Below are 20,631 nucleotides of genomic sequence, written 5' to 3'. Positions count from 1 at the left end.
TCTGAAATATCAAGTTGTGGATAAAATTTTAACCAGGAAATGTCACCAAAGGCCAGACTAACCATCCTTGCATGGCCATAATAAATCAAGTCATCACTCATCCCGAGAAATTTAGCCTTAACCACCTATATGCTTTTATGAAATTGTTTTGGAAGTTTCACTATCCTTTTCAGGACACCAGCGGAGGCAAAACCCTGTTTTTAAAGAGTAAATACTAAATCTTTCCCCACAAAAACCATCACCCGGCAGATATTCTCTATCAACCAAAGCTACTGGCTGCATTTGCAATACAGAACAAGAGTTAGTATATTTGTCAATATTAGAAGTTGCTTTTGAACACTACAAAACCATAAAGAACATCTTCTTCTCTGTATTCTTCCTCCTCTCCTTCCTCTTCTGCCTTGTTAACATTAACAAGGCAGCAGTTCCATACAGCAGGACGTCAACGCGGAGGCAGCTGCCCTAGTGTGGTGTTTGCCAGACCTCCTGGTTGCTGCACTTGGCTGCAGCAGCTTGCTCAAACTGTTAAACAGTTGACAATAGGAAGCCTATTTGCAAGTACTTGAACCAGCTTGAAGGCTGTGCTGGAGGCTCTTTCAGGGTGAAATATCAGTTCTTAAGCAAGATTCCTGGCCGCTCGCAACATCAAATGACTAACCAATAGCCAAAATCCTGGGGCCTGATCCCTATGAAAAATAAAAATCATTAATGTAGTGCTCTAAGCAACAAGCACCGTAGATGACAGTTGAACGTAATCAGGTGCGACTTAGAAAGATTATGCAGCCACGAAAGACCAATGATCAGACTACATCAAGTCAGCTTTGTATCCTATAAAAGGCACTTGAATTCACCTCATTTTTGTATCATAACTTTGCAGCCATGCAATACTAGAAATTAAGCCTCAGCTCAAATATACTGCATCTATACTGATATGAAATGCTTTTCCCTTGTAAGAAAACTAGTGTGATTATTAATGTCTACATGGATAATACACTAAAGTGTTGATGGATTTGATTTAAATCATCACAGTGAGATGATGGGAATCTGATTCTTAATTAAGCTTTGAATGCTTGTTATGGTTGAAAAAGTGCAATGACCACCTATCAATACAATGTCTATACGCACATGAGTGTGACAATATAATGCTGTAAATCTGACGAGGGATAAAATTTGAGATCCCCTGCAAAATTCATTGGATTGGACTCGAGGTGTTTACATGACTCAACAAAAATAATACACCAGACTGACCCTCCTTAGGGGACTGGTCACGCATCCCCTTGGGCTCTCTTTGCGTCCCCCTAAACGAACTAGCCACGCATTCCCCGGACTCCCTGGCGAACTGGCTACGCTCCCCCTGCATCGTCCTAGGGGACTGGCAACGCGTCCCCCGGACTCCCCTTACATATCAGCAAGTACACATTACATCTGTTGCTTGAAGTACTATTATACTTGTTTTTTGCTAGCTTGAGGTATTATATATATTTCTACTAAGCTTTTTTCTGGTACTCGTGTTGTATCATTTTGCTAAACTTGTAGAGCCTTTTCACAGGGCAGAGGGAGCAGTCTTTATTTTGTTTTTCTACCTTAATATCCCACATGGTAGCTGGGACAGTAGTGGTGTGCATCTCCAACAGTTGAAGATTTGTTTGAAAAGTGAGATCTTAAGCCAAAGGAAACATCCAATGCAACTTCGTTTTGTGCTATTCTTTGACTTCATACTTTATGGACATTGTTGCTTTATAGGTTCCCCCCATTGACTCTCTTCAGAGCTTAAGCACCCACTAGAAACTAGAAAATGACTCAAGCACCTAGTGATTTGCTTATGCTTTGATTTTGGTCTTGCAGCATTTACTAGATTCCCGACAGTGGAGTTGAGCAGTGTATTATAGAGAATAGAAATTTACTACTAGTTGAAAGGAATTGTTGAAGGCGATGCATGCGGTACTCTTCATGTTTTTCAACTGTTCTAAATCCCTCCTCTGCTACTGGCACTATCTGTATAATAACAACTCTAAGCTACCCTTATGAGGGCACCAAGAAACCCTAGCACGAGAAAACAAGTTCTAATCAGTACTCCAGTCTTGCTGCTTGGTGTAGCATGTTGTTCTCCAAGTGGATTAATTTACACACTTTGCATCATATTAAGGGAGAAGAGAAAAGGAAATATAAAGCTCTTCTAACATGTTCAAACTTCTTTTGCTACTCCATCTTGTTCATTTGATCCCGTATGTACTAAACGTTCCATGCCAGTAAAGAAATTCCTAACCCTCTTCGACAAAAAGAGCAAAAAATTGCCGTTGCCTCTGCTCTTTGCATTATTAATGATGATTAAGAGCTTCTGTATTGAGTTCTCTGAAATGGCCTAGCTACAGAGTTATGTATCCACCGTGCTTATTTGCAAAAGGGATGGCATATTCAATGCTATAGCTCTATTTGAAATTTGAATTTAACTTGGAAGATAATCTTTTCAACATGAATTAACTAGTAAATGTTTGTTTTTGTGTTAGAATTTTTTGAGTTTTTTTACTATATATATATATACTATATTGGCTTTCTAAATCCAGTTTTCATGTTTTTCATTTCTTCCTCCTCTTATCATCTTGTCATGTGCTAAACTTCGAATTTTGACGTATGGCAAGACATGCATTGCAGTGTTGTTGAAATATAGATAAACCGAAGTAAAAATATGCAGGGTAATGAAGAAAACAAGGTGAGTTGAGCCACCTGCTCTGCTTCATGTGTTCACGTTTTCTTGCAAGCACAATGTTGTTCTGCTCTCTTCATATCCAGCTATCAGGCCCTCAAGACCAAGTCCATTGACTACCAAAATTGTCCATTTATCACTGACATAGACACGCATAACAAAAGGAGCTTTATGCAAACATCATGTGTATAATAAGCATGGCCTTATGGGAGCATCAAATCATCACCAAGAATGCTGGCATGTCCAGTCCTGCCAACAATTTGATTGGTTCGAAACCAAATGAAGCTTCGAATGATTAGCATTTCACAAGTGAAAGATTAAGTTACAAATAAGAAACCAAGAAATTAATCTTAGATTCTACCTTGCTCCTTGGGGTAGCATGTTGTTCTTGATTGGGATTCACATATTTGCAGCAGGGAGAACAAAAAAGGAAAAAAAAAATGGATCACCCGACTGCATCACTCAGTCATCAATTTATAATCAATAGAAAGAATTGTGGGGTAATAAAAACAATGACTTCAATCCACTACACTAACCGAATAACACGGTATTTCCTGGCCATCACAGGCAAACAGCTTGCCATTATCTTGCCTTTTTGCATTATTAATGAAGCTTAAGAGTTTCTGCAATGCAAACTCTTTGGTGAAAAGCTTGCCTTCAGGAACATTTCTATGAAATGGCTTAGAGAGGTATGTGCCCACTGTGCCAGGGTGCAGAAGGATGCCTATTATCGGATCCTTCTTTCATGCAAACTCTACCGACACGGTTTTTGTCGCAAACAAAACAAATAATATCACAAGAGAAGACAAATAATGAGGGCTTTAAGGTGCGTCATTTTAGTTTGGTATAAAACAATAACAAAAGCTAACAGCGATTGATTACGACCCCAAACAGAGTTATGTGTAAACACACACCAAGATACCACTTTTCCACGCCACAGTCATAGTCATCCTCTTCATGTGTATTTGCATATTCTTAAGGGACTACCAATCAAAATCATTCTAAGACATGATTTAAGTGAGTGAGCTAGAAGATCAGAAACTTGAATCATATTAGTCGATGGAAAGTGGAGATGGGAAAGTGTACTGATTGTGTGTGTGCGCGCGCGTGAAATTTTTTAGGTGGAAAATGTTTACTCGAAGGAAGTGGATGGACATGACGAGGGAGGTGACATACAGTAAGGTTTCACAATTTTTGAAAGAAGTGTAACCATGAAGCAAATGACATCCAGAAAGCCTTCACAGAAGTAAATGTCATGCAGGGAATCTTTTAGAATCTTATTCAAAGACCACAGAAATTTGATTCACAAAGTAAGTATTTCTTCACTGATATTTCCTGCCTCACAAGGACTTGGCCAGAAAACTTCAGGACACCGAGCTTGTCCTTTGCATCGCCAATCTGTAGCCTGTACATTGGATGGTCCAAACAAAGAAAATGAGGTACCCCATATGCATGAGTAGTCTCACATTTTAGGCAATGGTACCCATTACAGATTCCTTGCCAAGTTGCACTCAAAAGAGTGTTGAAAGTTGACATATAGAATATTCCTTGCCAAGGTGAAAATAAACACAAGCCAACATAGATGCCCGTCACTAAAGTGATCATGAATCTTCTTGTCATACCCAATAGCAATACTAGCAAACAGTTCGGAGCTCAAGCCAAGTCATCACATCCACATAAAATATGCTCGGATCTGAAAGGACACACCTTGCGGTAATGTAACGTTTCATTGCTGGTGGAAATGGTCAGCAAACAGTTAAATTTGATAAAAAAATGAAGCCATGAATCAAGAAAATCATGTCGAGGGAACTTTGGAGATGAAATCATATGCTTATTTAAAGCAGACTTTGAAGATCGATATGAATGCCAGCCCCCAAGATGATTATCTTCGTTTGAGACAACCCTGGCACTTAAATTGGCAACCACGCAACATCCCTTTCAAGTCTCCTCCAGCCATCAGAAGAGGCCACATGTGCTGCAAATGGCAAACAGTGATATTAAGCTATGTTGTGAATCATTACCTCGAAGAAGAAACAAAAGGGGCAATAAAGAAACCCCTATTGCAACAACTTCATCTTTGCCTGATAATACTAACATTATATTTGAAGACATCTCTTCAGGGCTAACACTACTAAGAAATTTCTGTGTCTGCAATAATTATTTCTTCGATACTAATTACTACTAGTACTAGTTATAAACAGCATAGGAAATGCTTGTGATTTTTCTTTTCTTTTTGTGCTATAGCTTTCCATTTATCCATGGATCGATTTAAAATGAAGAGTCACAAGGTATTCTTTCCTCTTATTAAGGAAGAGTCACAAGGTATTCTTCCTGCATTTTGCTTCATGCTCACAATGTCCCTTCCTAGGGAGACATCCTCTACAATTTTTCAGGATATTGAAAGAAAAAACTATGAAAACATGACTAATTTTGGTATTCAATACGGTTGATATTCCAGCATTCATAAATTGTTGATCTTAACCCACAAACAGCCACACCAAAAATGAAAGCAGAACATGGTTCTTCAGAAGACATTTCAATCTGGCTATTAAGAAAGACAAGAGCATTCACAGGAATTTCATAAAGGGAGGAAGCATAAAACTGAGACAACTGGGCTCATAAGAGAAAGCAAAGGTGGATTTTTCTTAGTCTAGGAAAGAGCAATAGATAGCAACCAAGAAACAAGCACCAACCTCTATAGTGCTTTCAATGGTGAGGTCTAATGGCTAAATGTTAAGGCGCTCAGCAAACTTATTTTTTAAATCAGTAATTCCCGTTGCCCTACTAGGATTTCAGCAAGTAGCAATAACATGCCCTTTGTCATTCTTTAATTTCCAGAAGTTGTTTAACCTGCATCAGGCAGTACACAAGTCAATTTTTGCTCACAGACTCAACTGATTCCTCGCACTGATAAATTACAATCTAATGACGACATCAATTAACCCAAGCAGAAGAATAATAGGTTTTTGTCATTTATTTTCCCCAAAAGTCAGTTGGCATCAAGACCGATTCTAAATCAACTTATTACAAAGTCCTTCTACCTTGGAAGAAAATTGAGGACAATTATATTCTTAAACGGAGTCTAAAATTCATATCCAATGGGATGCCAACAAGCAATCTGGCACACAACAGCACCATAATCTAATCAGATTGTTCCTAAGAATTTTAGCACAACAATGCAACTAACTACAGCTGAGAAAGCAATGAAAACTGACACATGAAAATGTTTGGCATCCTTAAATGACTCCAAGGATGAATTAGTCCATAAAATCCATCTTTCGTAAACAAAAACCAAAAAAGGGAAAGCCCTTTCGTTGATTATCAAGGAAATGAACACCCTTTCAATGCAAAATGGAAAATAAAAGAAAAGAACCAAGCCAGCAGCTCTCTAGTAATTCATCAAGACTATGACAAGACAAGGGAAGAAAAACATTAGCCACCAATGTGATAGGTCTCAATTACGCTAGTCAAGTAATCTAAGTTCAATCATCAAGAGCCAAATGCCAATCATCTAGCTTACACATTCTTCTCCAAATCTTTCTCCACAACAAAACACCAACCATTTTCGGCAAATGCAAGAAACCAAAAGACAAGAACTTTGTATAAAACAAAAAAACAACTGAAGTGAAAACAAGAAAAGCTTACAAATTCAAGGCCAAATCATCTAGAAGTTCCTTGAACCATTGAGACTCTACATTCCCATTTAAGAGCAGAAGATGCAAAAACCCTTCTCATTGATCTGAAAGCCAATGGTGTGGCCATGAATTCTCGGCTGTTAAGAAGCCAAAGCTTCAATCTTTTTTAACTTAAGTTTTTTAGAACTGTAAAACAAGACATCTGAACAGTTAAGTTAGATTAACTTGTAAGTTGTAGGGTGTGTGGCAATGTACGAATTGATATTTCTTAAAATATTTTTTATTTTAAAATAATATTTTTTTTAAATATATTTTTAATAACAACATATACAAATGATAAAAATACATGCATTAAAAAATAATTTTCAATAAATATAATTCAATTTTTTATCGTGTGGCATTTGAGCCTGGGAACTGTTCCCCAACACTACTTTAATCAAGTAATAAAATAAATTTTATTAATTAGTCCCAAGTTTTTCAGAAATTTCCCAATTGAGCCCTTTTATCAATTTTATTTTAATATTTATGCTATAAAACATTATTTCCTTGGACAATTTTTATACAAAAATTTATTATAAATTGATGAAAAGACCCAATTGATAAATTTTTCAAACCTTCTGAACTTATTTGTTAAAATATATTGCTCAGAGCAAAATTTAGAATTGTATAATAGATTAGGGGCTAATTTAAAGTTTCTAGTATTATAGATAAACAAGTGTAGATAGATAATAAGATAGATGAGTATTAAGAATGTTATTAAACTTGAGTAAACTTGTTGACATAAAATTTAATTTAAGTTTAGTTTAAAATTAAAACAAATAGAAATTGATTTGGATGATTTAATGAGTTAATTTGAAATATAAATTGTTTTGAAAAAAATTAAAAAAATATTTTTTTTAAAAAAATAAAATATAATATTTTGAATTGATTTTTATTAATTAAAATTAATCCGGTTAACTATTGACTTGAGTTTTTTTATTAGATTTAATAACTTTATTATTAATAACAGGGAATTAGTAAGTGCCATTTTTTGTGCGGGGAAAATAAATGCGAATGGTGCTCTTAAGAGCACAAAATGAAAAAAAATGTAGATTCAGATATAGCATATTATAAAATAGGCCCAGGAATATTTCATCTACGAGGGCTTAATATAACAAGAGAAAAGAATATATAAATATATATAATGAAAGCTATATTTAAGACTTAATCACCAAAATTAATTCTAATTTTTAAGACTTGATTTTTTCTATATAGCACTATATTGAAAGCTAAGTTGAAATCATAATTATTAAACGTGATTAGGGAGTTGATCCGATCAAAGGGCCGGATCTCAGGTTTCATTGGTCAACCCGGAAAAATTAAAAAAAATATTAAAATTTTTAATAATTAATATGAAAAAATTAAGAAAACAATTCATATAAATATAGGCTATACATATTATAAATAATGAAATTTAAAAGAATATTTTTTAAAAAAAATTATTCCACATTAAAAAGATACTAAGTTAAGGTTTTTGGTTGAAGTATTTAAAAAAAAAAATTTCATCCCACATTGAAAAAACATAACTTTTTTTCTTGGGAACATAGAGTATATATATACTAATGGGTTTCAAATTTCACATTGAAAAAATATAATTTTTTTACTTTTGAATATAGAATATATATATAAGAAAATACTTCAAATTTTACATTGAAAAAACATAATTTTTTTCTTGTAAACATAGAATATATATAAGAAAGGACTTCAAATCTCATATTGAAAAAACATAATTTTTTACTTAGAAATATATATATATATATATATATATATATATATATATATATGAAAGGATTTTATATCCCACATTGAAAAGATATTAAATTATCCTTTTAAGTTGAAGTATTTAAACCAAAAAGTTTTTTATCCCACATTGAAAAAACATAACTTTTTTCTTGGAAACATAGAGTATATATATGAAAATGTTTCAAATCTCACATTGAAAAGATACTATATTATCTTTTTAAGTTGAAGTATTTAAACCAAAAGGTTTTTTATCCCACATTGAAAAAACACAACTTTTTTTTTTAGGAACATAGAGTATATATACTAATGGGTTTCAAATCCCACATTTGAAAAAAAGAAGAAGAAAAAAACACTAGATCTCGCCCGGGTCATGGGTCAACCTACCAGGTTTTACTAGGTTGTTGCCCCGACCGGTCTTTTATTAAACCCAGATCAATCTAGCCACCAGATCATCCGGGTCTCGGGTAGACCCGTCGTGTCGGGCCGAGTTTAATAACCAGGGTTGAAAGCAAGAAAAAATATTCTAATTCTTCTTACAATAAACTAAAAAAAAATAAACTGGAGATTAATGAGAAAACTTAAAGAAAATTAAAATTCTAAAAATAAAACATAAAAGATATTTCATTGTTTATATGTTCGGTTCAAAGAGATTGTCCATTCAACGAATTAGATTGATCATCAAAATAGAATAAGTATTTTTTTTTAACTCAAGCAAATACTAAAATTCATTTAAGAACGGAAGATAAAACATATTAAACTAATTAGAAAAAAAGCTCCTAATTAATTCTTAACATCAATCGAATTAAAAATTGAAAAGAAATTTTTATATTCAGTGAAGTAAGCTTGAAAAACAAAAATAATCAAGTATTCCAAGCTATCGTTAAAAAGCTTAATGATTTTTACCTGTCTTATTTTTTTAACCTAAAAGTTAAATTAACCAAATTCATTTATTTTTCTTTTTTTTTTAATTCAAATCAACAATTACAGATTGAAAATTCACAAAAAAGAAGAAGCATGCCTACCGTATAAACCATTCAAAAAGCTTGAATGAAAAACAATAGCTTATGTGCCAAATTTAAGCAAAACAAGTACTTGAATGTCCAGAAATAAAGTTATAAATATCTTTTCTCACAATTTAAAAAAATAATGGAATAAAATTCATCTGAAATGAAAGCCAAAGTTTAGTTTATAGTTGCTGAAAAATTAAAAAACAAAGAAAAAAAGAATGTTGCATCCCTCCTATTTTAGTTGCCTACCTCATTCCACTTGTGTTTTGCTCTATTTATTCTCCTCTGGTTGCCGAATTTCCTTCAAGATTCTTAGGTTAATTAGAAGTCATGGTGCTACTTAATTATTTCCTTGTTTATCTAGTCCTTAAGGTTGGTTAAATCTCTCAAAATTTGTGTTGAAAATAGACCTTGTTACTGTCATAACTCTGTTGTAATTCCAACTTTGCAACAACTTAGACTTTGTTTCTGACCTGGTTTCATACACTACTCAATCATCTCAGCTTTATCCTTTCATTCATGGCATGTTAGAGGCTTCATTTGCATCTGTTTTTTTATTCTAAGGTTTGCCATTTCTATATCAAACTCTCAACTTTTAGTGGGATGCTCGACATCTTATTTCCACACTCTTCAAGTGTTTGAAAAGGTTGGTGTTTCACTCAAATTCATTCCACAAAAAATACTCTACTATAAGCTTTCTCTTCTTCTCTCTCTCCACCATTTATTTACATGCATGCCATAAATCAAAAGGTTTTTTCAAGGGTTATAACAGAGCTTGAGTTATGGTTTGATGGATACTTTTGATATGGTTGCTCATCATCTTCATGATTTAGGTAAGGTAGTGTTTCTAGATTTAAGGTTTGAATTATTAGTTTGCATAAAAAAAAAATCTATAGGCTCAAAAGGATTTTTCTCAAAGAGAAATATTGTTTCAAAGGTAGGCTAATAGGCTAAATGGTTTTTTCAAAAAACATTTTCCTTAATCATCTTTATGTATGTATGCATGTATGTAAGATATGTTTTTGAAGAGAATTATGGCAAGTCCTAAAAAGAATGATTGATGGAAGAAAATCTCTCATAAAAAAATAAATTATAGAGACCAATATAGATGTTTTGGTCTTAAGGCTCAAGTTTGGCTTATTTCTATCAAGTTTAGTTATTCTATTTCCAAAAATCAGAACTTGATATCAAATTCTGTAAGAAGTAAGATCATTGTTCAAATCATATTATGACTTTTTTAATAAATCCTACTATATATCATTAATGACATTAGTCTCATTAAAAGGCAAACCTAACATGCTATACTATTCATTGAAACTTTCATGATATGCAAAAAAGTTCGAAACAATTTCAATAATAATCCCCCTCACACTTAGCTTGAACATTGTCCTCAATGTTTAAATGATTAAAGAAAAAGTACTAGTGAAAGAAAACTCTCTTGATTTTACATTGATGACATGCTGGGATTTCATTATTTTGGCATCCATGATAGTGACTTTCTTTCATCTAGAATGTTTTTTTGTTTTTTCCATATCCTGTTGGATCTGGCTGCTGCATTTGTTGTTGTGATGTCATGTCTTGCTAAGAATTAGTATAGTATGGTAGAGCTAGAAAATGGTGTTAGAACTAGGTGTAGGTATGGGTGCTAGTATAGGAGATTTCGTAGTTGGGTGCTACACAAAAGGCAAGGTAGTAAGTAAATTATGATGTGAAAAGAAAGTAAAACAAAAACAGAGAAGAAATTTCTTGTCTTTTGCATTTTATATTTTATTTTTTTGTGGATTGTTTTCACGTTGGGTTGCCTCCCTAAAACACCTTTCTTTGTTGTCTTTTTGTTTAGACAGAGTTGTCTTCGCTTCATGCATCCTCGTAAATTGGATCAACCAATTTAATCTTTTTACTAGAAATGCCTTTAAAATTCTCAACAAAAGGATTAAATTTGTAACCATTTATCTTGAAAACCTTTTTAGTTTCAATACTTTTGATTTCAATTGCACCATGAGAAAAAAAACATTTAAAATAACAATGGCAAACTCCAATCTTTTTTTATTGGGGTTTACTATCTTTTCTAAAATTGTCTATTGGAAACTTCAGCTTGACCATTAGTTTGTGGGTGATAAGTTGTAGTTATTCAGTAATATACTTCATACTTTTGCATCAGAGCTTCAATAGTCTTAACAACAAGCAATATATAAATAACAACAAGCAATATATAAATAAACCCAAAAGAACTAGGACGAGGTCCCATAAAATCCATACCCCACACATCAAAAGTTTCACAATACAACATAGGTGTTTGCAGCATTTTATGTCTGACAAACCACTTATTTCCTGACATTGTTCACAACTTTTACAAAATTCATAGGCATATTTAAACATATTTCCCAATAAAATCCAATATCCAAAATTTTCCTAGATGTTCTTTTAGGTCCAAAATATCTATAACATGCATAACTATAACAATAAGTAAGAACGAAATGAATTTCATTGTTATGAATTCATCTTCTAATAACCTAATTTGATTTTATTTTCCAAAGATAAGGTACATCCCATATGTAATACTTGGAGTCATTTTTTTATTTTATTTCTTCTTGCTTTACTTATGTCATTAAAAAATATAGCAACTACAAGAAAATTGACAATATTAGCAAACCATGATTCATCCTCTTGTAGTTTCAAAAGTTGCCCATTTGAAAATGTTTTTGAAATTGGTATTTACTTTTCTTAAGGCTTGTTGTTACTATATCAAACTCTTAGCCTTTATTAAGATGCTCGACACCTTTTTTTTTGTAAAAAAAAGAAACATTCGTGTTAATAGAAAATATTTTAGAAAGTCTTTAAACCTTGTAGATTTTTCGACAGTAATCCCTTATATGCTTATTTATGCTTAAAACATAGTTGAAAAAAAATATAACATAAGATGAATAAAAATATATTTATTTTATGCTTATCAATAAGGCATCCTCAAGAGAAAAACAAAACAGAGAGAGCTAGTTTTGAAATTATTTATGGGAAACTATATACTTAAACTCAATTCTGGATCATCATTATATATTTGTGGTATAGTAATTTTTTTATCTTATAAAAATGGTCAAACTTAAATTTAAAAATCATTGGAAGGGAGAATTCTTCTTCTTCTTCTTAATATTTGAGTTCTAAGAGCTAGCTAATCAATATTATTATTATAATTTCTTGATTAATTATTGTATTTTCTTGGAATTTTATAGAAACAAGACTTTTTTTTTCATAAATACTAAATTCATGTATTAAAAAATATAGTCAAAAAACATGAAAAATGAAAAAAATAATTATAATTGTAATTAAATTCTTCTCAAGAAAAAAAAGAATTTTTATATATTTCTTAATATTAGTTATGGATTGATAATCAAAACTTGAATTTAAAATTTCACCTCTTTTATTTTACTGAAATTATCATTGAGTTACATCTTACAAACTAAAATAATTGGTAACATGGATATCAAATTTAAAGTAAAGGAGGGAGAAAGAAAGAGTAAAAACAACATATAGATCATATTATTATTATTATTATACTAAATATTAAAACATATGGGATATTCACTATAGACGTCAACAATGTTCACACCCACACAGGTCACTATAGATGGCCCTATTCATTTTTTTAAAATTTATTTTGGTTCGGTTATTTGATCTTAAGTTGAGACCAATTATTTCTGATTTCTTTGTCAATGGTGGGATTAGAAGAATAGGAATTGAAATGAAAAAAAGGCCTAATATGGGTGGCATTCCAAAAGTTTTGGGAAAGATACAATTCGGTCCTCTAACTTTCAAAATAACATAAATTAAACTATTTTGGTGCCTTAATTTTTTTTCAAATTCATTTTTGTTATATTTTTAGTCCTTGATTGAGAGAGGAGAAAGAGTGGTCGTTGGATTCCAGCAATAGAGAGAGAAATATTGGTGACACTGATTTTATGCCATTACAATAGTCAATGTTTGTGTGAAATGGTTCTATTTGTTAAAGGAAGCTCATATTGGGTGTTTTTTTACCTTTAAATTTAATGAAAAAATAAATATGAGCTCGATTTGTTTTTTGTTTTCGAGTTCATTTTGGTTTTTGGGATGATTTTTTTTAAGTCATGGATATGTTTATAATGATTTTGAAGATGTTTAGAGTCAAAATGAGTTAAAAAAACTGATTATTAGATAAAAAAAAAAAAAAAACTCAGCCTTAATCTCCGTCTACCATATCGGTTGAGATTTGGAAAAATTAGACAATGCGTTGTCCACCCCAATTACAACAACAATAAAAAGCCTAGTCATGCGGGCTTTGACAAAATGGGCTAAGCTAGCAGCTTCTAGCCTTTGCCTTTTTTTTCTAAATCATTTTTTCTAATTATTGTTTTTTAAATTAATGTGTTTTTATATGGTTTTTTCTCTAAATTTGTTTTATTTATATTTAGATTAATATCTCTTCTCTTTCATCTTTCTTAAAGAGCATAAATTAAATGATAATTATTTTTTTGTTATGCATTTAAATTTTGTAGAGTTTTTTTTTTTATGATTCATCTATAATTTTTTAAAATAAAAAAATAATTTTCAAATAATATTTTTAATATATACAACCTAACATAATTTTTTTTCTCTTTTAGTTTACTCAATAAATTTAATTTGTGTCTCTATTTCTATTATTGTTTGTTTGAATAAAAATATTATTTTAATAAACAAATTTAACAAACACAACCATATATATTATGAGATTAAATATCTTGATTTATATCTGTCTTTTATTTTTTTTATTTTTTATTTTTTGTTATTGTTTATGGTTTCTTTTTCATTCATTAACACACACAACTCTCGATTTATTTGATTACATATATACATAAACTTTTTGATTTTCACTTAAAAAAAATAAAATACTAAAATGCATTAAAAAAACCTTGTATAAATAATTTTTTTTATTTGAAAAACAAATATTTAACCCCCTTCCAGTGAGTTAATAAATCATGAGGCTAACTTATTAACAAAGAAACTAAATCATGTTGCGGTATTCCTGTTCATTAAGACTCATGCAATTGTGGATTGTAACAGTTACGTCAGCCCGCATGTTTGTTGTTTTCATTTGTGCACGCATGCCCTCTCTTTTCTTTTGCTTCTGCATTATTAATTAAATAAGTGGGCCAGTACGCATTAAATATATCCTATTTGCTGGTAGCCATGCCCTTTGTTTTTTTTTTTGGATCTGTATTGTTAATTAAATTAGTGGGCCAGTATGTATGAAATGTATCCTATTTGCTATCACAAAATGTGTCCTAATCCTATTTGCTAGCAGCCATGCCCTTTGTTTTCTTTTGGTTCTACGTTGTTAATTAAATTAGTGGGCCAGTATGCATTAAATGTATAATATTTGCCGTCAAAAAATGTATCCTATTTGCTGTCACCTTGATCTCTTTATATTGGGAGGAGGGCTATCTGGTTTGCATGGGAAATATGATCATGTTGGTTAGAGATAAGATTTTGCACTTTGTGCAGCAATTGTCCTCTATATTTCATGTGACCAAAAATTTAAAATGCCATGTTCTTTTTTAGTTTACAGCCAAATGTTGTTTCTTTTGCTTTGTCTATTTCCGGTCTATGTATTTCTTTGCCCCCGGTCTGTGTGTTTCTTTGCCTACCAGTTGTTGGACTCTCTTTTTATTTTTCTCCATTGCCTCTCTTGTTGGTTGTTGCACCATCAGTTTAGTTTTTTTTTCCCTCTTTCCATTGCCTCTCTTACTATTTTTTTTTAGTATGTTTTCTTATGCATCCATAATTAATATGTGTGGTTCCTTTGTTTTCAATAGATTTGTTGAGCTTTTCTATCCTTCTTTTCGGTTGGGTTGCTGTTTTGTTCATGTTAAGGCTTGCTTGCTTTACGCTGCTTGTATGTGCATGTATTATTGGTCTACAGGATTAATGGTTGTCTTTTTCTTGCTTTGTTGGACTTTGAGACCAACTTCTCTTTTTCTCCATTTGCTTTTTAACCAACCAGGAAAGGCGTTGCTTGCTAGGAGAATGTATTCAAATTTGTTTATGTTGTATCTTCTTCCCTTTTGATGGTTGTTGAATTTGTGCATTAGATTCCCATCTTTATTTATTTGGCCAATTCATGTTGCAATTTATATTTGTTCATTTATTTGTCTTTACACTATCATCAAATATATAACATTTAGTCATAAATTTTCATCACTGAAAAAAATTAAGGAGTGTGGTTTTTTATTTCAGCAACAGATAACATTTAGTCAACAATTTACAATTGTTTATTTACAACACACAAAAATCATTAGATATCAACCTTGAATAAGTTTCTTAAACCAAACCCTCTTGAAAATTGTTTCATATTAAAAGAATTGTTTAGATAATGGAGGACCAAACAAATATACCTTATTGTTTCCACATCTCCAGCCATGTATACATTGATGCAGGTGGCTGATAAATAGGTATTAACATTACAGAAACAAGATCATGCATATGGCAGGGGTATAATGACATAGAGTAGCAACTTATAACAAGGGGGGAAAAACTGTCAAAGTTGTTATTGATAAAGAAGAAAAAATAATAATAGGGAAAAGATGAGTGCTAATTTTGTTGAGATATGATTATAATGGAAAGTGAACGATAATATTTAATTAAAAATTAAAAATTAATTTATTTAAATAAAAAATATATATTATTACAATTAATTAAGAAAAAAAATATAAATTTTATACATAGATATTACAATTATCCCATTTTCCTGTTAATGCATCTTGAATCCTTAAAATTCTTATTTTATTGACTCAAGAGCTTTTGATTACAATAGTAGTTGGTATAATATTATTTTAGATATAAAAAAGTACACAAATCAAAAATATATCATAGTCATTCTATTAAGTAATGGAAATTATTTTTAAGAAATTAGATTTTCATGAATAGATTTGCATAGTGCATATTATTGTAACCTTAATGTAATTCGATTATAAAAAATGAAGCTCAAATCACAAAGTTGTTTAGATTTTAGATGATGATTATCCAACAACTTATTAGACTAATCAATTAAGGTTTTCAGGTTGTGTTTAGTGTAAAGACAAAGTTGACCAACATTGTTCAATAATGGTAAAGACAGGTTTAAAAAGAATTAAATCCTGTATTAAGAATATAAAATTTAAAAGGATTCAATGTAGAATCATACATTAATGTAATGTAAAATTACAGATGTAAAAAAAATAATAGAATAAAAAATAGCAATTTTATGTTTTTGTGCATCTATAAATGATAATCGGTCAAAACGTTTTCAAAATAGTAAAAAAACAAAAAATTGAAAAATAGCTATAAAAACCAAAGTGCAAAAGATGAGCTTACCATGTTATGAGCAAATATGCAATTAAAACTACTAGTCTAACCATTGAGCTTAGGAATCGAAACACGGCAAACTCTAGCATGAAGGGATGTGTAAAAGCAGTATTTTTTTTTATGTTTTGGATAGACAACACCATGATCTTGAATGGAAAAAATTAAATAAAATAAGAACTAGTGATTTTAAATTTTAAAGAAATTTAATTTATAATATACCAATAACTATAAAACGCTACAAAGGCAATGTAAAAATAAAAAGTAACGTCTTACAAATGTATTAATGAGGCTAATTAATAGGCGACCAAACAAAAGGGAAAAAGAAGGAACACTTCTGAAGGCAAAGTTGAAATCTAATCATCTGTAAAAGAGCGATGAACAAACAATAAGTGATTAATTGATTTGTTTCAGACCATTAGAAAAAGGGTTTAAAACCAACCTTTAGGAAGAGCGCTTATAATGTCTTTATAGACAATATTTTTTGCATAATGAGAAGGTTCCCCTTGATTATTGCATGAGATAATTTTTAAACCCTTTCTTGAAGTGACTTTTGAGAGAGCGAAATAAAGTTGGCCATGAGTGAGGACTTGTTCTTTAAGAAAGACTCCAACAGTTTTCAATGATTACCCTTGACTTTTATTTATTGTCATGGCGTAACACAGCCTTAAAGGAAACTGACATCTTTTTATCGTATATGGACACCATCCTTCATTTATTGGAAAGATAATTCTTGGTATAAAAACTCTATTACCAATATTAGACCCAGTTATTATATGTGCTTCAATGACTCTTGTTGAAAGCTGTGTCACTACAAACCTTGTCCCATTACATAAACCAATAGATGGGTTGATATTTCTAAGCAATATGACTGGTGTCCCGATTTTCAAAGCAAGTGTATGAGATGGCACACCACTAAATTCAAGTTCGTTGATATTTTTTGTTGGATATAATGAATTGGCAATGTTAGTCTCTCTTGATGACGTTGAAATAAAATATATGTTAAGATAGATATGTTTGTTGCCAGGTGTCATAGTAAGCCCAAAATCATTAATTTCAGTAACTAATGTGTTTTTCGGTGTTACAATGACTGTTTATCTAAAATAACAAGGGTCCATTTGAGGCTCAGAAATAGATGGATAAATTGTTGAGACAATGGCTGAAATTGGATCACATGAAGTATGAAGGAGTAAATCTGAGGGAATACTAATAAAAGAATCATCTAACTCACCAAAGAAATGTAAATCAGAGATATCACCATTACCAATGCTTAAAATCCACTTAGCAAATTCGCTGATTTTAGTTCTTTCTTCAGCGGCCAGACCATAAGTAGAGAGACACATGTTTTCTATAAGAGTTAATACAGTAAATTTAGGCCATAAAGCTTAGCTGCTTAGAGAAGCATTAATTATTTCTTCTTTTATTCCATCATAAATAACTGGCAATATTTAGTGAAAATCACCGCCAAGCAAAACTGTTTTACCGTAAAATGGAAGATCTCGACTACAATTGTCACACCCTGAGAGGACATCACGCATTGAACGATCAAGGGCTTTAAAACAACATCTTTTATTCATTAGCGCTTCATCCCAAACTATATGAGAAGTTATTTCAAGAAGGCTAGAGAGATGTGTGTTTTTATTGATGGCACATGTTGATAATTCATCAATAGTAAGTGGGATTTTGAATCTTGAATGGTATGACCGCCTGGCAATAAAAGAGATGCAATACCGAATGAGGCCACAACAAGGACAACTAACCCCTCAGATCTGATGTGATTGATGATTGTATGCCACAAAAAAAGTTTTATTAGTTCCTCTATGACCATGAACAAAGATTAAACTTTCTTCTCCGTTGTGACATGGCCTCCGTTAACATTCTTCTCCAGCAACTTACAATTTTTGGGGAGTCTTCTGGCCTTGTAATTAATGCATCCAAATCCTCTATCTTTTTTGCTGGTGTTTCGGAGAATATGAAGCAAGCCATCCTTAGCCTCTCCCAGTTCACCGAAGGAAGCTTTCCGTTTAAGTACCTCGGTGTCCCTCTCAGCCCCCATAGGCTTCTTGCCAGCCAATACTCCCCTCTCATTCACAGGTTAGAATCTGCTATTCAGAATTGGATGGGAAAATATCTCTCTTATGCAGGTCGGCTAGAGTTAATCAAATCTGTCCTACATGGCATGGTGCAGTTTTGGATTAGTATCTTCCCTATCCCAGTTGTTGTTATCAGCAGGATTACCAGTTTGTGCAGGAATTTTCTATGGACTGGAGACATGCTTAGAAATAAATCTGCTCTTGTAGCTTGGAAGCAAGTATGTTTACCAAAATATGAAGGGGGTCTGGGGGTCCTTGACATCAAAGCTAGAAATGATAGTTTCTTCGCCAAGCATCTCTGGAATATCCACTTGAAAGCTGATTCCCTCTGGATTCGATGGGTAAGCCATTACTACATTGCACAAGCCTCAATTTGGTCTTTGGATGTCAAAAAAACCGACTCTCCTTTATGGAAGTCAATCTTCGCCCTTCGTAACAGAATGATTATCCATTGTGGAGGGTTGCACCAGTTCAGCAGTTGTTCTCAAGCTGGCACTCTGGAACAAGTAATTTTACAGCCAATGCATATGACTTCCTCAGGCTTAAATCGGATCCTGTTCATTGGGCTAACGTAGTTTGGGAGCAATGGTCTCTTCCAAGACATAGCTTCTCATTATGGCTGGCAATGTTGGGCAAGCTGCAAACGAGAGATCGTCTTCAATTTCTATCCCCTGACCCTATATGCCCTCTTTGTCAGAGCGCTGATGAGTCTCATGCTCATCTCTTCTTCAATTGTGACTGGTCATCTTCCCTTTGGAGAAAGGTCAGATTCTGGCTCAAGCTTTACAGCAATATGGCTTCCTTAAGTAGAGCCACCAGTGTTCTACAAAACAACAAAAAAGGGCTTCAGCCGAGAATGAGAAGAGTATCCCTTGTTGTGCTTGTGTATTTGATTTGGGAGGAAAGAAACAAGAGAATTTTTGAAAGCACTAGTAAATCAGTTGAGGCTGTTTTCAGAAAATTTCAAATCCTATTTTACACTATATTGTATTTTCATGAAAAAAATCACTTGGCTTACAATGTTGCATTCTGATTGGATTGATTGGGGTAGATTAACGTGCATGCATGTTTATCTTGTCCCCACATGGTCTAGCTTATGTTCCTCGTTCATTCATGTGGTTTAAGAAGTAAGTAGTCTACATTCTCATTGTATGATTGTTGTTTTGCCTTATGGATTTGATATTTGTTCGAGGGAGTCTGTTCCCTTTGATTCTAGGTTGATACAGGGAGTCTGTTCCCTTAGTTTGCTTCTATTTAGTAAGCTTGTCTTGATTATGGTTTGTACAAGGGAGTTTGTTCCCTTTTGCCTTCTAACCAGCAAGCTTGTCTTGCTTTTGTTTTAGAAAAGGGACTTCGTTCTGTTTTCCTTGTATTGCTGGTCTCCAGCTTCTTTTTTATCTATACAATTCTTACATTTGATCAAAAAAAATATTAAACTTTGTTTCTTTTAAAGGACAACTGCAACAACTGAATCATATATTATTTTCTACCTATTATTGAGAAGAAGGAGATTTAATGAATGTTGACTCTTAAGGTCAGCAAGATCATAATTAAGTTCTTCTCTTAGAATCTTGTTCCTAATTTCAATTAACAATTGGTCAATAGGCATTGGCAATTTATGATCTTGAAGTGTTGTTGCAGCATCATTGAAAAGTTGTTCAAGCTCATATAACACATAATTTTTAAGCTGATCATAAATAAAATAAAATTTGGCATTTTAAAAGATATTCTCAACCTATAAAGGATGTCATCATGCATTGAATGCCAAAAGTGATTGAATAAAACCAAAGGATCAACAATTTCACAAGATAAAACAATGTTGACAAAAAGTTGTCTAAGTTGTGGAGACGATGTAGTTGTGATGGCTTCACAAAAAGCCTCAGACCATTCTGTATCATCGCCTAAAAGCTCATATGATTTGCAAGCAAGTTGAAATATTGGATAAACAATCCCATCAACTTTTCTTAAATCAACAAATCTTGTCGCCCCTTTAATATGGTTTAAAAACAATCGTAAAAAATAAAGTTCCTCGTCAACAGGATGTATATATGTTAAACACCCAA

At 32.2% G+C, this 20,631-nt stretch overlaps 1 protein-coding gene and 1 long non-coding RNA gene across 3 annotated transcripts; one reads left to right on the top strand and one right to left on the bottom strand.

Moving 5' to 3' along the window:
- Window positions 1-110: 110 nt before the first annotated feature.
- LOC118029568 (uncharacterized) lies at window positions 111-6,516 on the bottom strand. 2 transcript variants are annotated; one of them, XR_012170971.1, is made up of 5 exons: window positions 6,350-6,516; window positions 5,398-5,554; window positions 3,066-4,679; window positions 2,725-2,953; window positions 111-686 (listed from the first exon to the last, which is right to left on the bottom strand). It is a non-coding gene; the product is annotated as an uncharacterized lncRNA (long non-coding RNA). The 2 variants fall into 2 exon arrangements; XR_012170972.1 differs by lacking the exon at window positions 111-686 and having other exon boundaries at window positions 2,552-2,953.
- Window positions 6,517-18,336: 11,820 nt separating this feature from the next.
- Window positions 18,337-19,601, top strand: LOC140955331 (uncharacterized). Its single transcript, XM_073407798.1, has 2 exons — window positions 18,337-18,909; window positions 19,008-19,601. Exons 1-2 carry the CDS (start codon window positions 18,337-18,339, stop codon window positions 19,599-19,601), a joined length of 1,167 nt encoding a protein of 388 aa, XP_073263899.1.
- The last annotated feature ends 1,030 nt before the right edge of the window (window positions 19,602-20,631 follow it).

Source organism: Populus alba, chromosome 1 (assembly GCF_005239225.2).
Source record: "Populus alba chromosome 1, ASM523922v2, whole genome shotgun sequence".
NCBI classification, from domain to species: Eukaryota; Viridiplantae; Streptophyta; class Magnoliopsida; order Malpighiales; family Salicaceae; genus Populus; species Populus alba.
The sequence above is the reverse complement of the archived record's forward strand: the minus strand, read 5'-3'. Positions and strand labels throughout refer to the sequence as shown.

Excerpts from the sequence above, each read along its gene's own strand:
- LOC140955331 (XM_073407798.1), top strand. The coding sequence starts at position 18,337 with ATGGCCTCCGTTAACATTCTTCTCCAGCAACTTACAATTTTTGGGGAG. Across the intron at positions 18,910-19,007 it reads ATTCCCTCTGGATTCGATGG|AATGATTATCCATTGTGGAG; the intron begins GTAAGCCATTAC and ends CCTTCGTAACAG.